Source organism: Delphinus delphis, chromosome 20, assembly GCF_949987515.2.
Source record: "Delphinus delphis chromosome 20, mDelDel1.2, whole genome shotgun sequence".
NCBI lineage: Eukaryota > Metazoa > Chordata > Mammalia > Artiodactyla > Delphinidae > Delphinus > Delphinus delphis.
The window spans coordinates 12,105,220-12,129,423 of NC_082702.1; the positions used below are offsets into that span (position 1 = coordinate 12,105,220).

The 24,204-nt window shown below is 48.0% G+C and overlaps 1 protein-coding gene across 4 annotated transcripts in view; it reads right to left on the reverse strand.

Moving 5' to 3' along the window:
- The window catches only part of HNRNPUL1 (heterogeneous nuclear ribonucleoprotein U like 1), a 35,754-nt gene extending 12,096 nt beyond the window's left edge, over positions 1 to 23,658 (reverse strand). The window contains exons 1-10 of one of the 4 annotated variants that reach the window (XM_059999951.1): positions 23,640 to 23,658; positions 17,736 to 17,861; positions 15,506 to 15,662; positions 13,494 to 13,567; positions 11,812 to 11,951; positions 9,656 to 9,755; positions 7,762 to 7,874; positions 2,675 to 2,941; positions 1,424 to 1,546; positions 1,198 to 1,326 (exon numbers count right to left, since the gene is read on the reverse strand). In XM_059999951.1, coding sequence (XP_059855934.1) covers positions 1,198 to 1,326; positions 1,424 to 1,546; positions 2,675 to 2,941; positions 7,762 to 7,874; positions 9,656 to 9,755; positions 11,812 to 11,951; positions 13,494 to 13,567; positions 15,506 to 15,662; positions 17,736 to 17,856 — 1,224 coding nt within the window. In that variant the 5' untranslated portion in view covers positions 17,857 to 17,861; positions 23,640 to 23,658. Of the gene's footprint in view, positions 1 to 1,197; positions 1,327 to 1,423; positions 1,547 to 2,674; positions 2,942 to 7,761; positions 7,875 to 9,655; positions 9,756 to 11,811; positions 11,952 to 13,493; positions 13,568 to 15,505; positions 15,663 to 17,735; positions 17,862 to 21,704; positions 22,146 to 23,639 lie in introns of those variants that run through there. The other 3 variants (XM_059999948.1, XM_059999949.1, XM_059999950.1) reach the window with 3 other exon arrangements.
- Positions 23,659 to 24,204: the final 546 nt, after the last annotated feature.

A 24,204-nucleotide genomic window follows, 5' to 3' on the forward strand; every position in this document is an offset into this window, starting at 1 on the left:
GCCAGGGAAGTCCCTCCAACCACCTTTCTGATCAACCACTAAAACCAGCTCCACCCTCATCAGAAGCCCTTTGAACTCATGGTAACCAAGTACTCAGGACTACACATACGGAAGGCACTCCAGTTAAGGCTGCCAGGCTGGGGGTGCTACTTAGTTTACATATTTGCACACTTACAGGTTTTTAAGAAAACACAAATACAAGGCTGAGGGGGAACAGAGGCTTGTTTGTACATCCTCAAATACAAAATCTGCTACTTGAGAAAGCCTTCAGGACAAACGTCAAGGAGGTCTCACAGGTGGTAAACAAGAAGCACTCGTTGCTCTGAGACAGGGATCTTTAACCACGTTTGGGTCACTCATACTTTTGAGAATGCCAAAAGCCACAGACGATCTTCCTATCCCAACTCAAAACATTTTAGTTAAAAAAAGATCATATCTGGGACTTCCCTGGCAGTTCAGTGGTTAAAACTCCACGCTTCCAACGCAGGGGGGTATGGGATCCCTGGTCAGGGAACTAAGATCCCACACACCATGCAGTGAGGCCAAAAAACAAAACAAACAAACAAACAAACATATCTGCATCTTCATACAAAATTCTGTGTTTAATTTCAAAAGTTCCCAAATTGCCTAATGTTAAGAACCTTGCTCTTCATTGAAATGCAGGTAAAAAATATGTAACATATAGGTACCTGACAGTCATACAAACATGCTAAGAGAAGCTGGGACACACCTATCCTGTAGGTTAACAACCACCTCCAGCTACTATGTGCCAGTTCCCGTGTTAGGTGTGCGGGCACCATTTTGAGCTGTGTTTTACAGACCAGGAGACTCAGAGGATAAAGTCAGCTGCCCACAGGCACGCAGCTAGGAGGCAGCAGAGCTGGGATTCAAGCCCAGGTTTGTCTGGCTCAGAAATCCATGCCTTTCCATTTCACAAAATTTGCTCTCACAAAATGTTCTTTTGTGCTGCTTGTGGCCTGAGCTAGGCCTGGATTGCTGCTCCAGACCCCTGCTTGCAGACCAGACTCAGAAAGCTGTGTTAAGAGTCTGGGACTGTGCCATCATGTATGGCTGACCTCTAACCAGTACTGCAGTCTAAGAGCATTACGGGGAAAAAAATACAAGGACCAGAGAGGACTTCCCAGGCACCCAATGGCCCCTTCCCTCTCCTGGGGCGTGACAGTCACCAGTAAGTACCTGATCTAGGATATAGTTGCGTTTCTTTCGGGCAGCGATCTGGATGAGGCGGTTGAGGCACTGGGTGGCCTGCTGGATCAGGACGTCCCAGCGGCCGGCGTAGTTCCTCTGACGGCGTAGGCCCATCACCTGTGGGCAGGGGGTGGTGAGGGGTGGTTGGTCCTGTTTGCTGAGCAGTATTCAGGGAGTGGGAGGTGGAAGAGGAGAGACCAGGGGCTATCCTTACCCGCATCTTATCCATGATGGCATTGGTACCCAGGATGTTGTACTTCTTGGAGGGGTTGGAGGCTGCATGTTTGATGGCCCATGTGGTCTTACCGGCGGCAGGCAGGCCCACCATCATCAGAATCTATAAGAACAGGACCAGGAGGGACACTGTGAACCAGAAACAGTGTATGGCATGGCAGCCTGGCATCACCCTGACTTGATGGTGACCGTGAGGGTGACTCTAAACCTCATGGCCACCTCTGGGAAATGGAAGCAGTAACAGCGTCTACCTCATAGTACTGTTGTTGGGATTCAAAGAGATGAGGGTTGTCAGACTCTCAGCAGAGGGCCTGCTCTTATGAGTATTTACATTTTTGTTTAGGCGGGATTCAGGGGCCTCTGAAAGGGAAAGGTCCACGGAATAGGCACAAGGAGTGGTATAACCTTCCCGGAGTCTCAGATGGGGACAGACTGTATGCATAAGGACGAGCATCATTTCTAATCAGTACGTTTACAATTTGGCAAACACTGGATGTAACCAAAATGCCCAAAAAGAGGAAAATAGTGAGGCTAATAACAATGAGTTTCAAAAGAGGTGTTCATGTGGTGGGACAAAGCTCACAAAATAACACTAAGTGAAAGGGCATGATATCAAAATGCTTCTACCCTAAGATCTCAACTGTAAGTGTGTGTGTATAAATGGCACCTAGCACAGCAAAAGGCATAGGATAAGCTCCAAAACTTTCAAAGAAAACTTATTTGTGGATGGTGGAATTAAAGGGAACTTTAATTTTCTTTATGTTTCTTAATTTTCTAGAATAAACACAAAATCACTTATATATCAGAAAGAAACATTATTTGATGACAAAGACCACCAGTACAGCTTCTGCAACCAAATCAGCTCTAAGTCCAGTTGCTGTTTTTGTTCTCAGAGAGCCTTGGATGGGAGCATGGAGCTGCACAACCTCCTCCAAGGACTCGCTCACCAGGAAGTGCCTTCACACCCTCTTCCGCTGGGAGGAAAGCCTCCTTTTCCAAGATTCTGACCACACCCAAGGAGCAGTGTGGCAACTTCCTTTTGGAATCTTTCTGACATTTAGGTGTCTTACCTTGGCCCCTCCCTCCTTGGACTAAGTCACACACGCACAGCCCTCACCTCACTCTCACAGCAGCTTTCACCACACTCAGCTACTGAATGTCTCCCCTCTGTCTTGGCAGCAACGTGGCTCTGGAGAGGCGGCCACCAATTCAGGCTTCCAGGCCCACTCACCTCACACTCTGCCTTGCTCTTTGGTCCGACAGTGCCCCGGATTCGCTCACTCAGGGGAAGGTGCTGGATGAAGGTGAAGCCTGGCAGGACAGAACAGTAGGGCTCTGCCCTCTGCCCGAAGTTGAACTCCACTGCACAATTCTTCACCAGGACATGAGGGTAGAGGGCCTGACCCCCTAAGGCTTCCTTCTGGATTCGGAAGGCAATGCCCATCCACTTCCCATTTTTGGTGAAGGAAAGTTCCACGTCATTTCCACATTCAAAGTCCTAGGAAATAAAGCCAGAGAAAGATAACTGCCAATGTTCTGCTTAAGGCACTGGGAGGCACAAGTCAGAGCAGACGCAGGGAATGGAAACAGAGCTGGCCTCCCAGATTCAAGTGTGTCCCTCCTCAATGTACAGATGCATCGGGAAGCACCAGGGAACAGCTCAGACAACATGCAGCCCAAAGTCCTCCTTGCCCAAGACCCAAAAAGCTGGTGGATGTGAAGTGTGTAATTTTAGGAAGCTCCAAGTATTTGAGTCTTGTGCCTAGCCTGAGACAGAGGAAGGCAAAAGCAGTCCTGTCCATTCTCATCCCCAGCAGATAACAGATGGAAAGAAAGCCACAGCAGGGCCTTTTAAGTCAGGCCCTGCTCTACACGTGCATTCATTTATATGCTCTTCTTGATGCTTATGTCTACAGTGATCTGGGCCTGACACAGCTCAGAGCCTAGTGGGGAATTAGACAAGGACACCATCCTAATTCAGTTAAGAGCACCTACACAGGAGTAAGATTCTCTGAGGAGGAAGTCAAGTCCTGAACAATAAACAGGAAGGAGCCAAGTCTGGGGTGAGAGGAGAGAGTCCTAAAGAGAAGTGTTGTTTGTGTACAAATCTGGCAGTGAGCGAACTCAGACTGGCTGAAGCATAAAGGATTGGGGGTTGGGGGTTGGGGAGTGATTTCAGGTACAGCTGGAGAGCCAGGAAGGGACCATATTCTTTAATTCAACAATTTATTGAGTCCTTACTGATCAGTTGAAGTTTAGTGGTTAAGATCCTGTTTTGGAAGGCAGGCTGCTTCAGCTCTACCATTTACTCCATCTTCAGTTTCCTTATCAAAGAAGAGGGGCCAGGAACTTCCCTGGTGGTCCAGTGGATAAGACTCTTGAGCTCCCAATGCAGGGGGCCTGGGTTCGATCCCTGGTCAGGGAACTAGATTCCCACACACTCCAACTAAGAGCCCTCGCGCAGCAACAAAGATCCCGTGTGCCACAACTAAGACCCAGCATAAATAAATAAATAATTTTTAGTTATTAAAAAAAAAGAGGGGCCATGATAAGATTCTACACTGTATAGAGTTGTTCTGAGGATCTAACAGGTGAATGTGCTTACTACAGAGTGAGTGCATAATGAATGCGTGCTCTCATTCCAGATGCCAGGCACTGCTCTGGGCTAAAGTGGTGGGGAGGAGACATGGTCCCTGTTCTCAGCGAGGGAGGGGCTCTCTGTTACCTCAGACGTTCGAATTCGTGCTGACAGCAGCAGAGCAGAGCTCCTGACTTGTTTTGAATAGGGGAATGGCCTGGTCAAAACTGTGTTTCAGAAAGATCACTCTGGCTGCAGGGTAAAGGTTTACAATTAAGGGAGACTCAAAACTTGGGATCATACGGAAGACGGAAGCACAGGTTGGGTTCCTGACAGAAAAGTACAAGACGTGGTATTTCCTCCCTTTTGCATGCGGAGACCACCTTGGGACTTGCCCTTTGAGAAGCTGTGAAAGCCCCTTTCCCTAAGGAGCCTCCTCACTACCCTCCTCAGTGCTCACAGGGCACAGTTCTACACAGTCCTTTATATCTGTAAGTGTCCGTAAGCACCCACACAGGTCGAGACCACGCAGGGCAGACACGCAAACATCTGTTGGACTAAATCCTGCCTCGATCCTCACAGCACAGTCCCTGCCATGTCTTCTCACCTGAGCAAGAGTGGCCCAGGTCACCTTTGCTCTACCGCGGAAATGAACAGCGTGGGGGTTAGCCTTCCTTACGTCCACCAGCTTCACTAAAGGAACTTACCATGTTGTACACAAACCAGCACCCTCAACTGACAAACCCACCACCGACGGCGCCAACTGTCAAAGACGCAAGGGTAGCTGTGTCACTTCTGCAAAACCATTCCCGAGTGCCACACCAGGGCCTAAGGACCCAAAGTCCTTAAGCCTCGCATTATTCAAAGTGTGCCATTTTTGCAGCCTGAGGCTCCAAGTATTTTACTCCTTACGGTTTGCTGAAGTGAGTTACACTGTTCTCTCTACCTGGAAGGTCATTTTGTCCTTTCTGTTTTGTGAATGTTGAGAACTCAAGTTCTGACACAAATGTCCTCCCCACCAGTTCCTTCAGGTCACTGATTTTTCACACCCCTTCTAACCCTTCACTCTGAGTCTTTTAAAGTGATGGCATTCTTTAAACAAAGGAAACTGAACATAAAATCTTAAAAGTAGAAGTAAAAATGAACAGGCTGAAGCAAGAGTCAGGCCTAAAGTTCCAAACTGCCACACACTCACAGAACCTCACGCTCAGATGGGACAGTCTGGGGAACCCAGTCACACGCTGATGAAACATTAAATTGTTACAACTTCCTTGGAGTACAGTCTTGATGGTAGCTATCAAAAATTAAAAATACACCTTTGACTCAGAAGTTATACTTTCAGAGGTAAACATTACAACCATATTCCCACAAGAACGCAAAGATGTGCAAATTGCTCACACCAGCACTGCTAAATGTGCTCCAAAGGGAAAGTGGGAGAGACTAAATCACACAGGATATCCATGTATGGGAACACGAAAAGCCCTCCAAGATACTCTGATAAGTGGGAAAAAGATAAGCTGTCACTGCAGCACTGACTTCCAGCAAATAATTTGCAGGTCCACCGGGGAAACTGACACCTGCATCAGAATACTAGGCAGCTACTAAGTAAAAAGGTGAGAACTAACCAAATGTCCACTAATAGAGAATTGATTATATAAATATGGTAGATCAACACAATGACTATGGACTATATAAAAGAACAAAGAAATCCTCTGTGAAGCGATATATTAAAAAAAATAACTCTAAGATACATAGTTAAACAAAAAAAGATACAAAATAACATGTATAACATGCTACCTTTTGTGTAAAAGAAGAAAAATAACAATCATCTTTCTTGTATTTTTATAAAGAAATCCTGAATACCAGTGGGCTTATGTGTAGGGGAGGGCATATGTGAACCATGGGTGGAGTGGGAAGGTCTCAAGAAGACTTTATACCTTTCTGTATTTCTGGATATTTTTGGAAACCACAGGAATTTATTAACTATTCAACAATGTTTTAAATTGAGCTAGATCTATACTATCTGTGCATACAGGGAAAGATAGCTGAGATTTACTTTTTTTTTTTTAAGAGATTTACTTTTAAATGGAAAAAAAATGCAAGGTTTGGAACAATGTGCAGAATATAAACATGGTTAATTTTTAAGAAAACATGCTTTTTATTAAAAAGATAATGAGGTTGTGAAAGACAAAGGAAGATTGAGAAACTGTTTCAGACTAAAAAAGACATGACAACAGAATGCAATTCGTGATCCTGAACTAGAAACCAAATTGCTCTAAAGGATGTTGTTGGGACAGCTGACAAAATTTAAATGTGGACTATGGAGTGGGCAATAGCATTAAATCAATGTTAAATTTGATAACTGTACTGTGGTTAAGATAATAGCTCTATTCTTAAGAAATGTATGCTAAAGTATTAAGGAATAAAGACACAATGTAGGCAACCTACTCTCAAACAGGTCAGATAAAAATCATATACATATATGTACATATATTTGGGAAAAATGGTAAAGCAAATGTTAGAATCTGGACAGGGCTCTATGAGAATTCCATGGCTTTTCCTTAAGTTTGAAATTATTTCAAAGAGGGGAAAGGGCTTCCCTGGTGGCGCAGTGGTTGAGAGTCCGCCTGCCGATGCAGGGGACACGGGTTCGTGCCCCGGTCTCGGAAGATCCCACATGCCGCGGTGCGGCTGGGCCCGTGAGCTATGGCCGCTGAGCCTGCGCTATGCCCGGAGCCTGTGCTCCGCAACGGGAGAGGCCACAACAGTAAGAGGCCCGCGCACCGCAAAAAAAAAGAGGGGAAAAAAAAGAAAGAAAGAAAAAAAAAGAGTACCTGTGTACAAACATGAGGATGCAGAGGGAACAAAACCAAGAAGAAGCATCCACCTGGGTAGTCACTCCTCCCTGGGGCTTCACGGCACATTTTACAAACATTTAACTTCTAGTGATAATAGTGTTAAGTAGTATTTACTGAGCATTTATTATGTGCCAGACGTTGTTGTAAGTGCTTCTAATGGGTTAATGACTCCACATGAAATTCTAGAGTAGATGCAAACATTCTCATCGAGAAGAAACTGAAATACAGGGAGGGTAGTCCAGGGCTGTGAGAGGAAGAGCAGGGACTGGGTCTGGGTCTAGGGATTCTGGACCCAGAGGCAACAGCCACACTCCACAGCACTGTGAGTGCCGGTCACTGCTCTTGGGGACTGAAGTTCAGCAGCAGTTCAGGCATCCTCTATCTTGTTCTGCTTTGCATCCATCCCCACCGTCCTCAAAGGCAACGCACTATTGGAAGCCTGGCTTAACCAATGTGAGGTGAAGGAAGAAGTTTTGGGATGAGATGATGCTAAAGTGGGAAAAGAGCCAACATCACTGCCTTTGAGAATGGATAGGCTATTCTGTAGCAAAGGAAGATAAGAAATTCCTGAGTCTGTTTAGAAAATGTAACTCTGGTATGTAGGAAGGGAGGAAGGTTGTGCACACCTGACATCCCCAAACTTCTTCAGGGTTGCCACCTGACGGCTTTGCACAAAAGACCTGAAGGGGTAGAATGGGAGAATTTTGCACAAAATGACTGCAAACATTCCAGTGCGTCAAAGAGAGACAAAGAGGTATGGCGAGAGTGGCTGGACACAGGGCAGACAATGGACAGAGGTATTCTGAAAAAGAAAAGTCTGCAGGTTGACCTGACAGGACCAACATTTGGTTCTGCCAACTCCCACAGGCTGCCAGCACTCACCGCAAAGCAGCCAATCACATCATTCTCTGCAAACTTGTCTCCGTAGTTTTCAAACCGGCTACTGGTGGACTTCTTCCCAGTGCCTCCATAGCCATAGGAGAAAGGCTCTTCGCCTGATGGAAGAAACAGGCAAAGGCAGGTTAAACCTGCGATGGTCACAACAGCCTTTATGGCTGTCATGTAGTTTTAAATTAAAAAATCATTTTCTTTACTAGTTTTACTAATCAGATGCTTTTGGCAGGGAAGGTAAGAAAGGTTCCGTTGAAAGGAAGCCCCTCATTATGCAGAACTTCTGAGGGCTTGATGGCTTTAGATGTTAAGTCTGGGAGTAGGAGCTGAACTGAACTGCTTTGCACAGAAGGGAGAATTTGGAAAAATAAAGGGAGGAGGGAAGAGAGGAGCTGGGATAGAGGAAGGTTGTATGCTGAGATGCATCCCTTTGCTGTGACATTCAATATTCAGTTAAGTCTCCTAATGGCGTCAATTTTTGGTGCCAATGAGTTTTGGTCAGAAATCAGTAAAAGGATTTTGCTTCTGCAGACCATAAGGTCTAATACCTAGGAAAGGTACTGGATTGCCTTAGGCTACAGAACTGGGTGCTGATGCAATATGACTGAGACCCCAGGGGCCCTGGCTGACATCTGGGTTATAGAGAGATCCTAGGCCAGGAACCCAAGGCGCATCCTGCCAGTAAAGCAGGAGCCAACAGCATGAACTCCAGGCCCAGTTCTAGTATGAATCAGCTGTGTAACCTTGGACATCTGCTCCACTGTTCTGGGCTTTGTATCTTTATCTGTATCAACTACTTTCCACTTATACCTCAAAAGTGAAAGAAAGATAAAAGGAGATGACACATGAGTCTTAAATAAAAACTGCTAATACGTATCAAAATGAAAAGTGTTCACTGTTTTTAACCTAGCACTTCTACTTTTAAAGATCAGACTAATTACACACAAGGGCAGCTCAAGTGTTTAACAGCAAAAATTTGCAATCAACTTAAATGACCTACAAAACATTGATAAATAAGTGATACAACTGTAAAGTGAAAAATTATGCAGTGGTCAAAAAAGCTATGCTTATTTACAAAAATATACCCATGGATATTAAGTGGGAAAAAGCAATCAGGTTACAGTAGTCCGTATAATGTGCCCCATCTGAGAAACACAAAGGACAAAACACAAACTGTCTGGAAGGCTACAGATGAAAATGTTAACACTGGTTGTTATCTCACAGGTTTAGAAGGATTTTCATTTTTCTCCTCTGTAATGGCCTGAATTTTCACAAGGAGCACACATTATTTTCATTTTTTTCTTTACACATTATTTTCATAATCAGAATGTTTTTATGACCAAGGAAGAAGGTTCTCAGCATTGGTCACTGAAATCAGTCACTTGGGGTCAGAAGGTCACTGAGGCCTGGGGTTCTGTGAAAATTCAAAACCTCTCAAGGCAGCCCCTGCCCCTCTCCACCAGCCAGCTCTGGCCCCATTGGTCTCTGCTTTCTCTTTTACTCTGGGTTAAGCTCTGGACAGAAAATTCCAGATAGGACTTAATGGGACTTGAGGAACTTATTACTTTCAGCTTGGTTGGAGAACAGGAGACAACTGGTCTTTTTTTTAAGAAAGGGAACAGTTTTCTAAAGAGGACTTTGGACCCTCTCCTTAAAGATGCAGGATAAATTTTTGTAGAAAAGTTGTTATCACTGTGGTCCTGCCAACTGAATCCTGTATGTCTGAAGATGGGAAGCGGCACAAGCCTAATCCTTGTTGTCTGTTCCATCCCAGGGTGGTTCTGTTCTGGGTCCAATGCGGGAAAGAGAAACTTAGGAAGCTTGAGAATCCAGGGACAGAGGCACCCGCTCTACTCTCTGGATTGCTTGGCTGACCTCCTCTTACCTAGCTGAGTGCTGCAGGAGTCCAGGGACCAACCAATACGGACAACGTGTGGGTCGGGCTCTGTAGATGGAAGGTGCTTCACAGAGATTTCCTCATTGATCTGGGAACAGAGAACAAGAGGGCTCAGAGGTGATTCTCTGGAGGCTGATGGGTTACGAGGCAATACAGGAGGGAAGTGCGCAGATGTTAAAAAAAACAAACAAGCAAACAAACAAACAAACAAACAAACAAAGCAGCAGGCTTTTGCTGCTGGGGAAAAGGTATCTACACTGCTCTGAAGGGCCTGTTGTACTGAAACCAGGGCCTCTAAAGGGCTTAGGAGAGTTCAGGGCCACAGAGAAGGGAATTTCAGAACCAGTTATGTTTTAGTTTTAACACTTGCTGCAGGGGAAACAGGGACTCTCATAACATTTGGTGTAGAAACATAAACTGGTACAATGTCTTTGGAGGGCAACTTAGCAGTCTTTATTAACTATAAATGCACATGCTCTATAACCAAGCAATTCAACTTCCAGTTTATCCTATAGATACATACACCCAAAAATATTCAGTGAGGCAGTGTTTATGTTGAAGAGGGAGGGAGCCAGGGAGGGAGAAAGCAAGTAGAAACCACCTATAAGGCACTGGTCACATTATGGCACATTCCTGCCACAGAATATGATGCAGTGGTTAAAAAGAATGAGGCAGGGCTGATACACTGGGGTATGGAAAAATGTCCAAGACACAGTATTAAGTAAAGCAGCAGAAAGAATAAAAGGTGCCTTCTGGGGACTTCGCTGGTGGCGCAGTCTGCCTGCCAATGCAGGGGACACAGGTTCGATCCCTGGTCCGGGGAGGTCTCACATGCCGCGGAGCAACTAAGCCCGTGCGCCACAACTACTGAGCCTGCACTCTAGAGCCCGCGAGTCACAACTACGGGAGCCCACGTGCCACAATTACTGGAGCCCACGTGCCTAGAGCCCCTGCTCTGCAACAAGGGAAGCCACCGCAATGAGAAGCCCGTGCACCGCAACTAAGAGTAGCCCCTGCTCGCCGCAACAAGAGAAAGCCTGCATGCAGCAATGAAGACCCAATGCAGCCAAAAATAAATAAAAATTAAAAAGAAAAAAAAAGGTATCTTCTGACTTAACCTTTAATTAAATCAGAGGTTAGACTGTCTAATAACCAATATCTATCTGCATTAGATTGTGGCTTTCAGAAAGTTACCCTATGTCACTGACTTTTGCACACACATCTTTCACATTTTAACATCTCCAAAGTCAGGATATATCTTACAATTGATGTGTGAAAGCCCCGTCAGTATAATTGGCAGTGTTTCTCTACGAGCAGCACAAAACAATGCACAACTTAGAATCAACGTCTTAGCCAAGCAAATACGATAACCCTTGGTCTTAGCTTCCACCTCTAAAAACAGTATGTATTTCAACAGTATGTATTTCATGATGATACTGCGAGGGTTAATAGAGATATCCATGAAGAGAACTTGGCACTGTATCTAACACATGCAATGTGTTTTGTAAGTACTACCTATCATAAATAAGTCTGGATATGCAAAGGATACACAAGAAATTGTTAACACATAAGGTATCTTTGGAGGGTAGGACGGGGATTGGGAGGATGTGAGTATAACTCTGGTTTTCACCCTATAGTCTTTTATGCTTTCTGAACTTTATTAAACACGAGCACATATTATTTTCATAAACATAACCGGACGTGGAACTGTGGAGAGATGATGGTAGAGGATGACCTGATGGCAGAACCTTTCTTTTTCTTGCTCTTCCCTGTCCTCCCTTTAATTGGTGATGAGCAATTCTTTCTAGCTCACTGTTTTTCCAAACAACTCCTTTTCCTAGTTCTACAAGTATGTCATCCTTAGAATGGTTGGCTATACAATACCTGGGTCAAACCCCATCAAGGGAAAATCTGTTTGAAGAAGCAATGTATGGTCAGCCTGCTTTCCCCATATATTATTTAGCAATGACATAGTTCTTCTCAGTTCATTTTACTTTTTTTTTTTTTTTTTTTTGCTGGGACACAGTCTATGCTCAATCAAATCTCTTTTGCAATCATGGCTCTGACCAAGGTGGTTGGTGACAGGTTATTCCAAAGGATGGACCTATTTTCTGTCCCTATCCCGTCTGGTTGCTCCCACTCACCTTCATCTCAAAGCACACACGGCCCCTTCTGACCCCATAGCTGGCGCGGGCTCCTGACCACAGGTATGCAAAACCTTCAATTGTGAGTGGGTAGCCACTACTCCGGTCTCGGGCCACCTTGAAGTGGAGGTCGCAGTTATCTGTGGAGGAAAAAGCCTATATTTGGCTGATGTTTTAATGGTCCCGAGAGGGACAGGCACAGGCAGAGGTAAGTTCCCCAAGAGTGTTAACCAGGAGTACACAAGCTGACACATCACGGGGGCAGGTTCATGAGAAGCCAGCCACATCGCCCAACCAGTCTCCCTTTTAGCACAAAGGCCCTGGACTACTGCAAACTGGCCTGCACAGGATGAAAACAGCCACTCTACATAGGAACGAGGGTTTTTCACCTGGCTGAGGTCCCAGGATGGCTGTCGGGGGCGCCCCTGGAAATAATACACACATGCTTCTGATGGGGATGTACACTTGCTAGGGAGAGGGTCCATATTCTTACCAGTTTCAAGGGATTTTAGAATTTAAAAAGGTTAATCCCCACTGCCATACACTTCAACCATCTCCCATGCTAACTCTATTAGTGTGGAAGCCAGACTCCTGCTGCTAACAGCTGCACAAACATCTGACCCTGATCCACACCCACCACCCAGGACCACTGTCAGGTGCACCACAGACTCCCACCTCCTCAAGTGGGCCTAGGACTCTGCTGCTCGGACTCTCCCCCGTCTTCAAGTCTTTTCTGACCATCTCGTCCAGTAGGCTCTCTCCTTTCTCTAAAGGCTGAGTGCCATGGTCTGTACAACTGGCATTTGATCAGATGCTGCTTCAGGGACCACCGCCACCCAATACTTTAAAAAATGTTTAGCTTTACTCTGGGTATATATCTTTGAGATCTTGAGATAGAAGGGACTGTGTACGAGATGTCTTTATCTCTTCCAAAGCATGTAGCCACTGGTCTATAAACATGAGCTTCGTAAAGAAGTACACGAATGAACTTCTGTTAACTTTCCGCTCTGTTGAAAAGTGCAGCCCTCAGACTTGATTGGGCTTCTGGGTGTGTTTAAAAATTCGGATTCACAGGCTCTACCACTTAGAATTTGTCTTAGGAGGTCTGAGGAGGGACAGGACCTTTATATTCATTCCCCCAAGTGTTTAGATGCACAGTCAAGGGGAAAACCACTTATCCAGAGGAAAGAAAACTGAACTGGAGGACAGACCAGGTTAATGCCTGAGAAGACAAAACGGCATTGGTTTCACCAGGAACGTGAGCAGCTGATGGAAACTGGGGAAACGGCCGTCAAAGAGTTAAGTTTCCCCAGCAGCACTCAGGTTCCCTTCCCGCTTAAATGACAACCCTCCGTGTTTACAGGGTGCTAGGGTTTTCCAACTTGCTCTGGTATCCACTCTTTGATGAATGTCACTCAAAGTCCCCTGAGGTATTAGGGCAGGATTATTCCTCCCTGAAGAGAAGCTCAGAGAAGTAGAATGACTTGCCCAGAATCTCACAGTTAGAGCTGAGAGCAGATCTTCTGTCTCCAAACCAGCACCCTCATTCTAGAGCTCTGCTGTTTCTCACATCTGAACTAACACTGGCTCTGGATGGTGCCGGACAGGAATTCTCTGAAGGTTAAGGCAACCTCCCAATACTGAGTGGAAGGCAGTATCAAACAGGCATTCCAAAGACTCACATGTGTCGATGGCAACAAGGGTGTCATCAAAGTCATCTTCATCTTCTTCAGCGGGAGGCTGAGGAGAGCGGCCCCTGTGTCATAAAGAGGCATTACGTTACATGAAAACGGACAGACAAGGGAAGAAGGGAACTGAAGGTTCTGTTTGAATTTACAAGTGGCCTCCAAGCTGCTTCCTGGATTTCAAGTTCTTGCCACAGAGGTTAGCAAAAGAACTCTGGAACCTTATATCCTTGCAGTAAGAGCAATGACTGTTAACTCCTAGGGCAGGGTCAGGGACTGAAGAGGGCCGGCTCTGCTAACGAGGGCCATCGGCATCATTTAGGAAGCTTTTCCAAGAAGACTCTTCTCTCACACCCCCAGATTCTGATCCACCCCTTTACACGCTGAGAATTACCTCCATGCTGAACTCTGGGAGCCTATGGTAGCCCAAAGAGTACTGGGCCAGGAGTGGGAATCTGTAAGAATTTAGATAAACCTTTTATTACAATTTGTCCATATTCCAGGCTTCCTAAAACTCCACATCTGAAAGGATTTGAAATGAACCATTTTTTTCAGTCTCTTTCTCTTTAAAAGTGTCCTAGGGCTTCCCTGGTGGCGCAGTGGTTGAGAGTCCGCCTGCTAGTGCAGGGGACGCGGGTTCGTGCCCCGGTCCGGGAAGATCCCACATGTCGCGGAATGGCTGGGCCCATGAGCCATGGCCGCTGAGCCTGCGCGTCCGGAGCCCGTGCTCCGCAACGGGAGAGGCCACGACAGTGAGAGGCCCGCGTACAGAAAAAAAAAAAAAAAAAGTGTCCTAAATTATGAACAAGAGTCCCTCCTACCAAAATACTAAAAGGGACTATGTGAAAATACTGGTGGTTTCCAACATATGGGAATAAGGGAAAGGGGTGGAAGTGTGGAGTCTAATGTTCAGCGTCCTGCCTGAGCCAGGCTGGATGACCTCAGTCCACCATATGCTCAGACCAGGTACACTGTGCCCATCTAGTTCCTGGCACTCCCCCAGCAGCAGGCTTGCCTCTGGTGGAGTGCCCTTCTTACCCTGCCAGTCCAAGGCTAGCACAGAGCCTGGTAGGAAGAAAGAGATCATCACATGGTAGGTCTATCCTAGGAAGCTTTCTCTGTCACCCCTGGATGAAAGCAAGTGCTCTTCCTCTGCCCTCCATCAGCAAGTAGCTCTAGGCCTCTGTTCTATGGGGGGTAGTAGGAGAAACTCATAAGAGGTGGGTTCCATCTCCTGACTTCAGTCACAGTCATGAGACCCAGGCCCTGTCTTAAACAGTCACAAGCTAATTAGAGGATGGACTCCACCAGATAGGAAATAAAATGTGTCAGATGACCAGCCAAGATGAATAGAGAAGGAGTGATCATTCCTAGTTTCCCTGATTGGAAAAGGCTTCACACAGGAGCTGAAGGAGGGAAGGAGGAAGGGGTAGGTCTGGGCCTGGGGATGAAGGGAGGGGGAAGGCTTGTCAGGGAAGGGAAAAGGAAATGACCAGGGGGAGGCCACTCCCACCCATGAGCTCCTGACCCTCACACAAAACCCACTGTCCAAATCACCTGTGCCTCCACGGACTATCCCAAGGGCGGGCACGTGTGAAAGCACTACGAGGGCTGATAATGAATGAATGAACAGATGGATGGAAGGGGTGTGTTTCGGAGTAGGTCAGGAAATAAATCTTTCTTTCAACTGAGGGATATCAAGCAACCATTAAGAACAGAACACTGTGCTGGACTGCAGGGCAGTGGGGCAAAGGACTGAAAAGGCAGGCTGGCATCTCACATGTGTTTGAACTTTACCCTGAAAGTAATGGGAAGGGAAGAACTGAGGGAAGAACCAAATATCTAGCAAAGTTGAATCTGGTAGTGAGTGCAGGAAGAACTGGGGGAGAGTGTGAGGGAGGGAGAACTCTGCTCTGCCCCTCCGGGCTAGTACGAAGGTCCCAGTGGGCACCAGGCTACAGACATAGAGACCTACCGGAAAAAGGGTGACCACTGCCTCACAGACCCACCTCCTATCCTCTCGGTGCTCGAAATACCCCCGTCCCCGGTTTTCTTCATAAGGCCTCTTGCGACTCTGGAACTGCTGTCTGTCTGGTTTGAGTTGAGATGCTTCGGGCGGGAGGAAGCTGGTGGGTGCTTCTTGCTTCATCTCTGTCTTCACTTCTACTGTCAGGACAAATCCAGATGGTCAAGACACTCAGAAACTCCTCAGCTATCACTTTTCTGGTCCCCTTTACCTCAGGAGATACTGGAAGGATCCTGACTATGGTGATGAGGTCTGGGCACAGGCAGCTTGCTGAGTTCAACAGAAGCCTGCTGAGGGAGCCAAGACGGCTGTCCTGGAGAACAGGGCTAGAATAAAGGGAGGCTGGGGATGGCCATCCAGGCACATCAGCACCAGCAGTTGATGGGGTAACAGATGTCAGTCAGATAACTCTCAGGCTTCGTGGGGAGGGAGAGAGGACTTCAGCACTAAACAAGGACAAGCTCGCTAAGGGCCTACCTAAAGGCGAATGACTGCCTTGGCTATCTTGCCAAAGGCCCCATGAAAGTTGGCAGCTACCTTGGCCTGCACCAAGTGGGAGGGAGCCCCCAAAACTTCTAAGATTCCACAGTTCCACATTCTCTAATTTCTCCTCCCTAAGAATCTCTTCACTTCAATTCTTACAAAGTTTCTTCAGTCTAACAATGGAGGGGAGAAAGTCAATTCAACAGTGTTGTGGTCCCACAGTTAACTCTACCGGCTTTAATCACTCTATGACAAAGCCCAGAATCATTCCAGAAGGGAGGGTCTGCAGTTAAGCCAGCCCACAGGTGTGACGGCCTCATTAAGTCACACCACAAATAGGAAGTCAGGATGGGATGACATGCTGTGGACCACAGGAAATCCCAGTCTCGGGCAGACTTCAAGAATCCGTGCCTACCAAGAGAAACCCGTGGACTCAGTCTAGCCTCATCTAGAGAAACCCGTGGATTCAGTCTGGCCTCATCTAGAGAAACCCGTGGACTCAGTCTAGCCTCGCCTCTCTCACAGCATCTACGGATGCCGTGGATCACTCACATCTACACACTTCAGCATTCAACTCAAGACCACCTTGGGTCACTCCCTGGCTTTGGCATGCAGACCAAACCTCTCAGAGAAGGCTCCTCGCTTGCTAGGGCAGAGATGGTGCTCACTCACCTGAAGAGAACTTCCATGGTTCCCAGCACAGAGCTGGGCTCACAGGAGGCCTTGATAAACGTCTGCACGGAAAATACTCTCCTTGGGCCAAATGATCCCACAAGTCTCACAGAGCCTGACACAAATCTACGGTTTAACCTACATTCATTAAAATCCTGAGCCACCCACAAGAAATGTCTGGGGATTTCACTTTGTGGATGAACCAGAATGGAATCAGAACCAGGTAGATTCACTAAGAAAAGGCACTGGGGCCACAGCACAGTGAAAGGAGCACAAGACTGGGAGCCAGTCCTGGCTCTGTCATTACTCAACGGTAGGACCCTGCTTCCCCAATACTAGGACACTACTGGTGAGGAGTGCTGCTTACTGACCAAGAGCAATGGCCCAGAAGCCAGTTTCCTGGTTCCAGCCCCGGCCCTGCCACCTCCCCCATCTGTAAAATTGGGAGACAGCTACATTACAATTGTGTTTCCCAAACTGGCATTACAGGGAACTTTTTTCTACAAAGACACATTTACATGTTTGGGAAATCCTGGGTTTAAACAATGTGACACAGAGCTTTTCCCAATCCAGGACTTCTCAGCATCTTTAATGCTCTAATGAGCACAGTGACTCTCCCAGAGGCGGTATAGAATACGCTGCATTTTTCAGATGTGTTTGTCCAAGGAACCTTTTCCTGAGAAGTCCCTAATAATATCTCCTGGAAAGATATTCTTCAGAACATGGGAAACACTGGACTAGATTTAGAAGGTCCTTTCTGGCTTCCACATTCTAAGATTCTAAGTAAGACTCAAATACTGGCCTCTAGGTCTCAACTCTCTAGGATGTTGGTACTAACATCTGAAAACATACCTTGAAGACTCCCCTCTCCTAACACTTGGGAGTGGGACTAAGTTCTTTCCTTCAAAAAGACCTTGCCAGAGTGACAAAGCCCAAGTGGAATGCCCAAGAGAAAGATGCAAAGTCTCTGGGAAGATAGGCACTAGGCAGAAGGTAAGGGCTACCCACACATAGATTCTATTTCCTTCAAGAGAGAGAGATCATGTGCGTTTTCCTACCTGGGCGATAGGCCTGCTGCTGCTGGTCCATTTCCAGCGTTCTCCTCTCGTAGCCTGACTCGTTCTCTTTCTTGATGACCTGTGTCTCATAGAATTGGTTCTGCATGGTAATATTGTCCATGACATCTTAAAACAAAAAATGGCCAGTTAGAAGGGTGTTTCTTGGGACTAGAGGTAGCTTTTTAATGCAAAACGACACCATCCCCACTGGGGACAATTAGTCTGCCAGAGGCTAAAAGGTGTGATAACACCCTCAGATGGAAACCCACCTGGGAAATCAGGGGCCCCAGCTGCCTGAGGACATGCTTTCTTACCCCTCAAAAGGTTGGAGATCTATCTGTGATTGGGTTCTACAGAATCCCAACATACAAAACCAAATGAAGCAGAACTGCTCTGGTTGAAGCAAGGAGATGGGAGAGTCAGAGAAGGGGTCCAGCTTGACCTCACCCTCTAAGTCCCCACTAGGGTGGGGGGTAACTCCACAGACACCTGGGATTCCATGGAGCACAGTTTAAAAATTACCAGCCTAGCTGTTCTCTGATGTGGTATAATGCTTAGAGAGTTACCTTTAGGGTACAACCTTAAAAACTGTTCAGAGCACAAACCAGTCCTCTGTCCGACCCAATTCACTATTCCCACCTGCATAGCCAACCCTCTTTAAGAATCACTTCCACCCTGCAATAACTGTAAAGACCAGGGGTAACCATCTCAGTTGAAGAGGAAATGGGGGAGGAAGGAAAGGAACTGTTAAGAAAACAGGAGTCATGATAATAGTGGCCTTCAGACTCATTAGGGATAAATCCTAAAATATTTGGAGTTAGGTGGGAAGGGTTCCAGGAAGGTGTCTTGTGGGTCCAGGACCAACTCAACTGAAGGGTGGCAAGAATAACAATATCAGGGAATTCCCTGGAGGTCCAGTGTTTAGGACTCGGCACTTTCACTGCCAGGGCCAGGGTTCAATCCCTGGTTGGGGAACTAAGATCCCGCAAACTATGCGGCACAGCCAAAAAAACAAGAAAGAAAGAAAGAAAGAAAGGAAGGAAGGAAGAAAGAAAGGAAAGAAAGAAAGGAAGGAAGAGAGGAAGGAAGAAAGGAAGGAAGAAAGAAAGGAAGGAAGGAAGAAAGAAAAGAAGAAAGGAAGAAAGAAAGAAAGAAAGAAAGGAAAAAGAATAATAACATCAACTATTTATGGAGTACATACTACATACCAGATGCTGGGATACAGCTGAGAATAAGCTTGCCCCACTAAAACCTTCAGTTTAGTAAGACAGACACACGTTAAACAAATACGTAAGCACAAAAATTATGATTGGGTTAAGGGCTATGAAGAAGTACCAGGGGCTAAGATCAGGGACCTGGAAAGTAAGAGATAAGCCTTGACTCAAAGGATACATAGGTGATGATAATTCAGTGACGAGAACGGAGAAAACATTCCTGGGGTTGGGATGACACATGTGAGAGCTCAGAGGTGGAACTAAAACCTGAAACTCCCTCAAGAACCTTGTAGGCAAATCCAGAGGGAACTCTGGAAACCTAGGGTTAGTAGTAAGCAGGTTCTCCACCCCAGGGGCAAGCTTTGCTAGGTGCCTCCAGAGCCCTACTAGTGGCTGTGCCAGGACTAGTGAGGCAGAACCACAGGGAAGGGCAGACTACTCTGCTGCTTGCTAACTGATTGGATCCTTTCTCAGAGGACAAATATATCTGGGCACAAACCAGGTGCGGCCAAAGGGAGGAAAGTCACAGATCACGTGGTCTGCTACAGGTCTGTTTACCAGGGTTGAAGGAAGGGTTGGAGGGGGGCATAAAAAGGGACCCAAAGGATTTTGTTGTAAGGGGTAGGGGAGAAAGGAAGACACAGAATAACTCCTTAATTAGAACACAAGGGACCCTTTCAAACCACTTTCTTTCTTCCAGGCTCCAAGCACAGTGTTCTTCTCGCCACGGAAGCCTCACATCTCTCTTTCTGAGAATCTCCTGTGCTCACAGAGGAAGCCTTGCTCAGAGAAGCTATGGTTCTGGGGCCCTTCTCCGCTCTCTAAAACATCCACCTCCTAATAATAGACAGGTCCAGTGCTAAGCCCCTTATGAACGTAATCTCATTCATAACCACCGTGGGGGGTGGGGACACTATTATTATCCCAATTTTACACACAAGGGAACCAGGGCTCACAGAGGTGAAGTGACTTGCCCAAGACAAAATCTGAGTCTAGAGTCTATGCTCCAAAGCACATCACTTTTCTTTGGAACCACCTCCAGCCATTGGCCCTTCTTCCTAGCATTCCTGCCAGGGTCTCGCCTGCCCTAGGCAGGCACACTGGGCCACTCCTTCCTTCCTTCACAGGTCTCTGCAATGGGAAGTACTTTTCCCAGCATCTGAGTCCTAGACAATCGCTCTCCACCCCAAATCTACCCTCAGATTGCCCTGCTCCAGGAGATTCCATCTCTCTTCAACAAGTAAATACCCAATGCCAACCCCAAATCCAGTCTCTTCTCTGACCCCCTTGTTCTCCCCATTTCCTTAGCCCTATGGCTGAGAATACCCTCTTTTCAGAGAAATAACACAAACTCTGAACGCCAGAGTCCTTTCTACTTACTCTTCAACCTCTCCGATCCCTGTCCTGCTAGAAAGCCACCCTTTTCTAACTCCAGATTTAGTCCCTCCCATACCGGGGTCGCCTCCCTTCAGAAAGTAACAGATCTACTCCATCCCCTCTCCTTCAGAGTCACACCTTCTGGCTGATGCACAGGTTCCCAGCTACCCCTTGAGGCCCCTCCAATCCCTGGGCACAAAAATAACTGCTTCTGGGGACCAAGGAGCCCTCCTGTGGAGATGCTCAGCCCCAGAAACACTCCCCCCTACTCCACCCTGAGGTCCCCAGCCAAGTCAACAGGTTTTCTTTCACCCTCCACATGCTACACACTCTCTCCTCCCCTATATTTGACAGACCAGCTACACACTCCTGTGCTGGACACAAGGATCCTCTATCCCCTAGATACTCCATCGAGTATCTACTTGTTATCTACCCCACCCACCCCCAGCTACCCTTGTTCTCCAAACATCCCATACTGTTAATCTAAGACCATTCAGCAGTAGCCACTGCGTTATTTGTTCTCAGAGCCTTCCCAGCTCTAGCCCTCCAGGTCCCTCACCCAGTGAAGCATCCTTCTCTCCTCCACCAGCTTCTGGACACCAAGGTTCCATATACCTCCTCTATAAGTCAACCAGAAGGCCCCCAGATTGCCAGCATCAAATGCCCAGGTTCCCCATGCCTCAAGGTTTGCCTTTCAGCCCCGGATCTGAGTCCCCTAGGCCATCCTCAGCCAGATGGAAGTCCCCCCTAGTACAATCACGTGGTGGTCTCCCACATCCCCTAAGTGCTCCCCAGTCAAACACCAGAACACACAGTCCATCAGACCCTCCCCGGTCAGACACCAGCACTCCATTTTAACCAACCCATAAGAATTCTCGGTACCCCATCCAGCAGCAAACTCCAGGACCCTCCATCCTCAAAACTCTCCCAGCCCTGAAAACACGGCCCCCAACGCCCAGCCCATAGACTGGGCTAGCATGGCTCCCAAGCCTACCCAGCTGTAAACCCTAAGATCACCATTTCCAAGATCCTCCTCAGCCCGCCGACAGAAAACCTCCTGTTCTTCCGACTGTCTCCGGCTCCAGAAACCACGGCTTCCGGTTTCCGAGCCCTAGGCTCCGGAATCCTCTACACCCCCGGACCTTCCTCATCTCCGAAACCGAGAGCCCCCACTCCAGTATCTCCCCTGCACCGAACGCCAGGATCCACCCTCCGGTCGTCCCAAGGGCCTTGTCCCCAGATCCTTTTCAGCGGCGGATGGCGCGATCCCCCGATCCTCAGATCGTCTCCCCGACCTCAGGCGCCGGGATCCCGCGTCCCACAGCCCTTCCTCGGCCCGGACTCCGGGCTCCCCGGCCCTCGCCCCGCGCACTCTCACAATGTCCGTCCGGCCCCGAGTAGCCGCCGGGCTCCGGGTGCGGCTGCAGCCCGGGCGGCGGTGGCTGCGCGGTCCCCTCCAGCTCGGAGCCCCCCTCGGTCTCGACCTCCTCGTTGTTGTGCCCGGTTCGCCCCGGTTCGTCGTCGGCCTCGAGCTCCCGCTCGTCGTCGGGCTCCTCGGCCTCCAGCGCCGCCTGCAGCCGCTCAGCAAGCTCGGCCTTGAGGCCGCGAGTGTCCAGGCCGCGGCGCTGCAGTTCCTCGCGAAGTTCGTTCACCTTCAGACGGCGTACATCCATGGCCCGGGCCCCCGGGGCGGCCCCCGAGCCCGGCCCGGCCTCCCAGGGCTCAGTCCCCCTTAAACCTTTCCTGTCAGGAGGCGAAGGGGGAAGGGGGGGGCCCCCACTCCAATGGCGGCGGCGGCGGCTCAAAATGGCCGCCGCCACCGCCTCCCCCCCTCCTCCGTGGCCCCGTGCGATGCAACACGGGTGCCAATTGGCCATCGCATGAGGGCAATGGGCGCGGGCCCAGGAGCTCAGCCAATTAGAGCGCGTCTTTCAAAAGAACGTCAATGAAAGGGCTTAGGAGTTGCCGGGGAGGAAGCGTTGGCCTACGTCGGTACTGGGACCGAAGCGGGAGGGCGGGAAAAGGAGGGAGGAGGAGCGCGCGGTGATTGGGTAGTGCCCGCGCGCCCGCTCCCGTAGGGTCAAATGAGGGAAAGGGAGTAAAGATTTGGACCAATCAGTGATGAGATCTCAGACTGAGCGGGGCCACCCCCCCACCACGGCCTTTCCTGTGCGGTCCTTTCATCAAACTACTGTCTCTGTAACACATATCTTGATTGGTCTAAATCTCCCGCCCCTAGAGGAGTCCAAGCGGGTAAAACCACTAGAAACCAATCAAATGGAGGGTCGGCAGACACCCCCGCCCCCCTTTCACGATTGCCTTTAGGAAACCGGAAAGAGATGAATTCATTAAGGACCTGCCCCTTGCCGTTAGGGCGGTTTCAAAACAGTCTGTCCACCAATCTCAGTTACTGTCTTATCTCACTAAAGCTAGTACAGTTGCATCGTTTTAGGAAAACCTACCCAGATTGGCCATTCTGGTTACTGTCGGCCTTACGAATATTGCTGTAGAGGGAAGTATACGAAATCGAGATTAAGTAAATAAATTATCCTTAATCTGGAAGAAACTCAGTTGCCTTTATGAAAAGCAACCCTTTGACTTCAGAGAATCCTGAAGGTTTGAAAATAGAGGCTAGACTAACAGCGGGAGAAAAGTTGTAAAGGGAATCACACTCTCTCCCCTTTGATAGTACATCTCACGGGGCGCCTCTTTATAGCTGCGCTACCGTCTTTCTCTATGGTTGGTATCTTACGTGGAATGGGCACTCTGCACGCGATCATAGAGCCTTCCCCTCCGGAAAGACCTCCACAATTTCAAGGGTCTCTACCCCACATCCTCTAAACTGCTGTTCAGTAGATCCGCCTTTTCGGTATCTATATTGACAAGCTCAAACACACAGGTCCGTAGTTAAGCCTCACTCTACTAAACTCCACAGAGTTTCACAATGTCTAACACTACACCACCTGTCGCCTCTAACTCAAAAGACACAAAGCTTCTGTAAGGTACACTATCGAGATACACAATGCAAACGTCCGCTGCTCACTGAGCCGTACCTAAAGCCCACAAAAGCCACACAAAACCTCTACTTAGACAAAGGCGCACACACAATACAGATAAACAAATGGCGTGTGTGGGATCAGAAGCATCAATCCAGGGGATAATACACCAAACTTCGGTGTAGATGAGCCCACTAAGGTCGCCAGAGGCAGGGGGCTTCAAATGATAAAGACACACAGGACAGTTACACTACAAGCTTACACCACGGCAAAACCTAGACACACAGCACCCACTCAGCAGCGGGACAGACACTCACGTGGGCCCGTAGGTTCCAGTCCAGACACCCCGCCCCTCGCCCACGTCCGACTTCCTCTTTCCTCCCAGCTTCCCACAATGATTTGTTCTAAAAAAGTTTGTGGCCCGGATTGAACTGTTTTCGGTTCGCAGGAGCCACCACCGGGGGGCGTCCGGGCGCTGCCAAGGATTTCTCCATCTGCTGCTGGACACACCCAGGAACTTATGCCTGCGATGCTTGCAAAACACAGTGGGCTTGCCTTGGCAGGAGTCCACTTGTGGGCTCGTGATTATCGGAGGTGCTCTGTGCCTGTGTTTCTATGTGAATCTGAACGTTTGGGTCTGTGAGTGCCCTATACGTACTCTATATGTCTGAGTATTTGTGTCTGTATCTGTTACTCTAGTTTCTTCCTATTCCTGGTGACTGCCTGCCTGTGCATGTTTGTAAACGTGTTTGTATCTGAGTAATTTTGTGTTTCTCTGTGTCTGAATTTGTGTCTCTGTATTTGTGACCAGGTGTGCTTGAGTATGTCCATTAATTCATGGGTCTGTTACTTTGGAGAGGGGTAGGGTCTCTGTGTGACCCT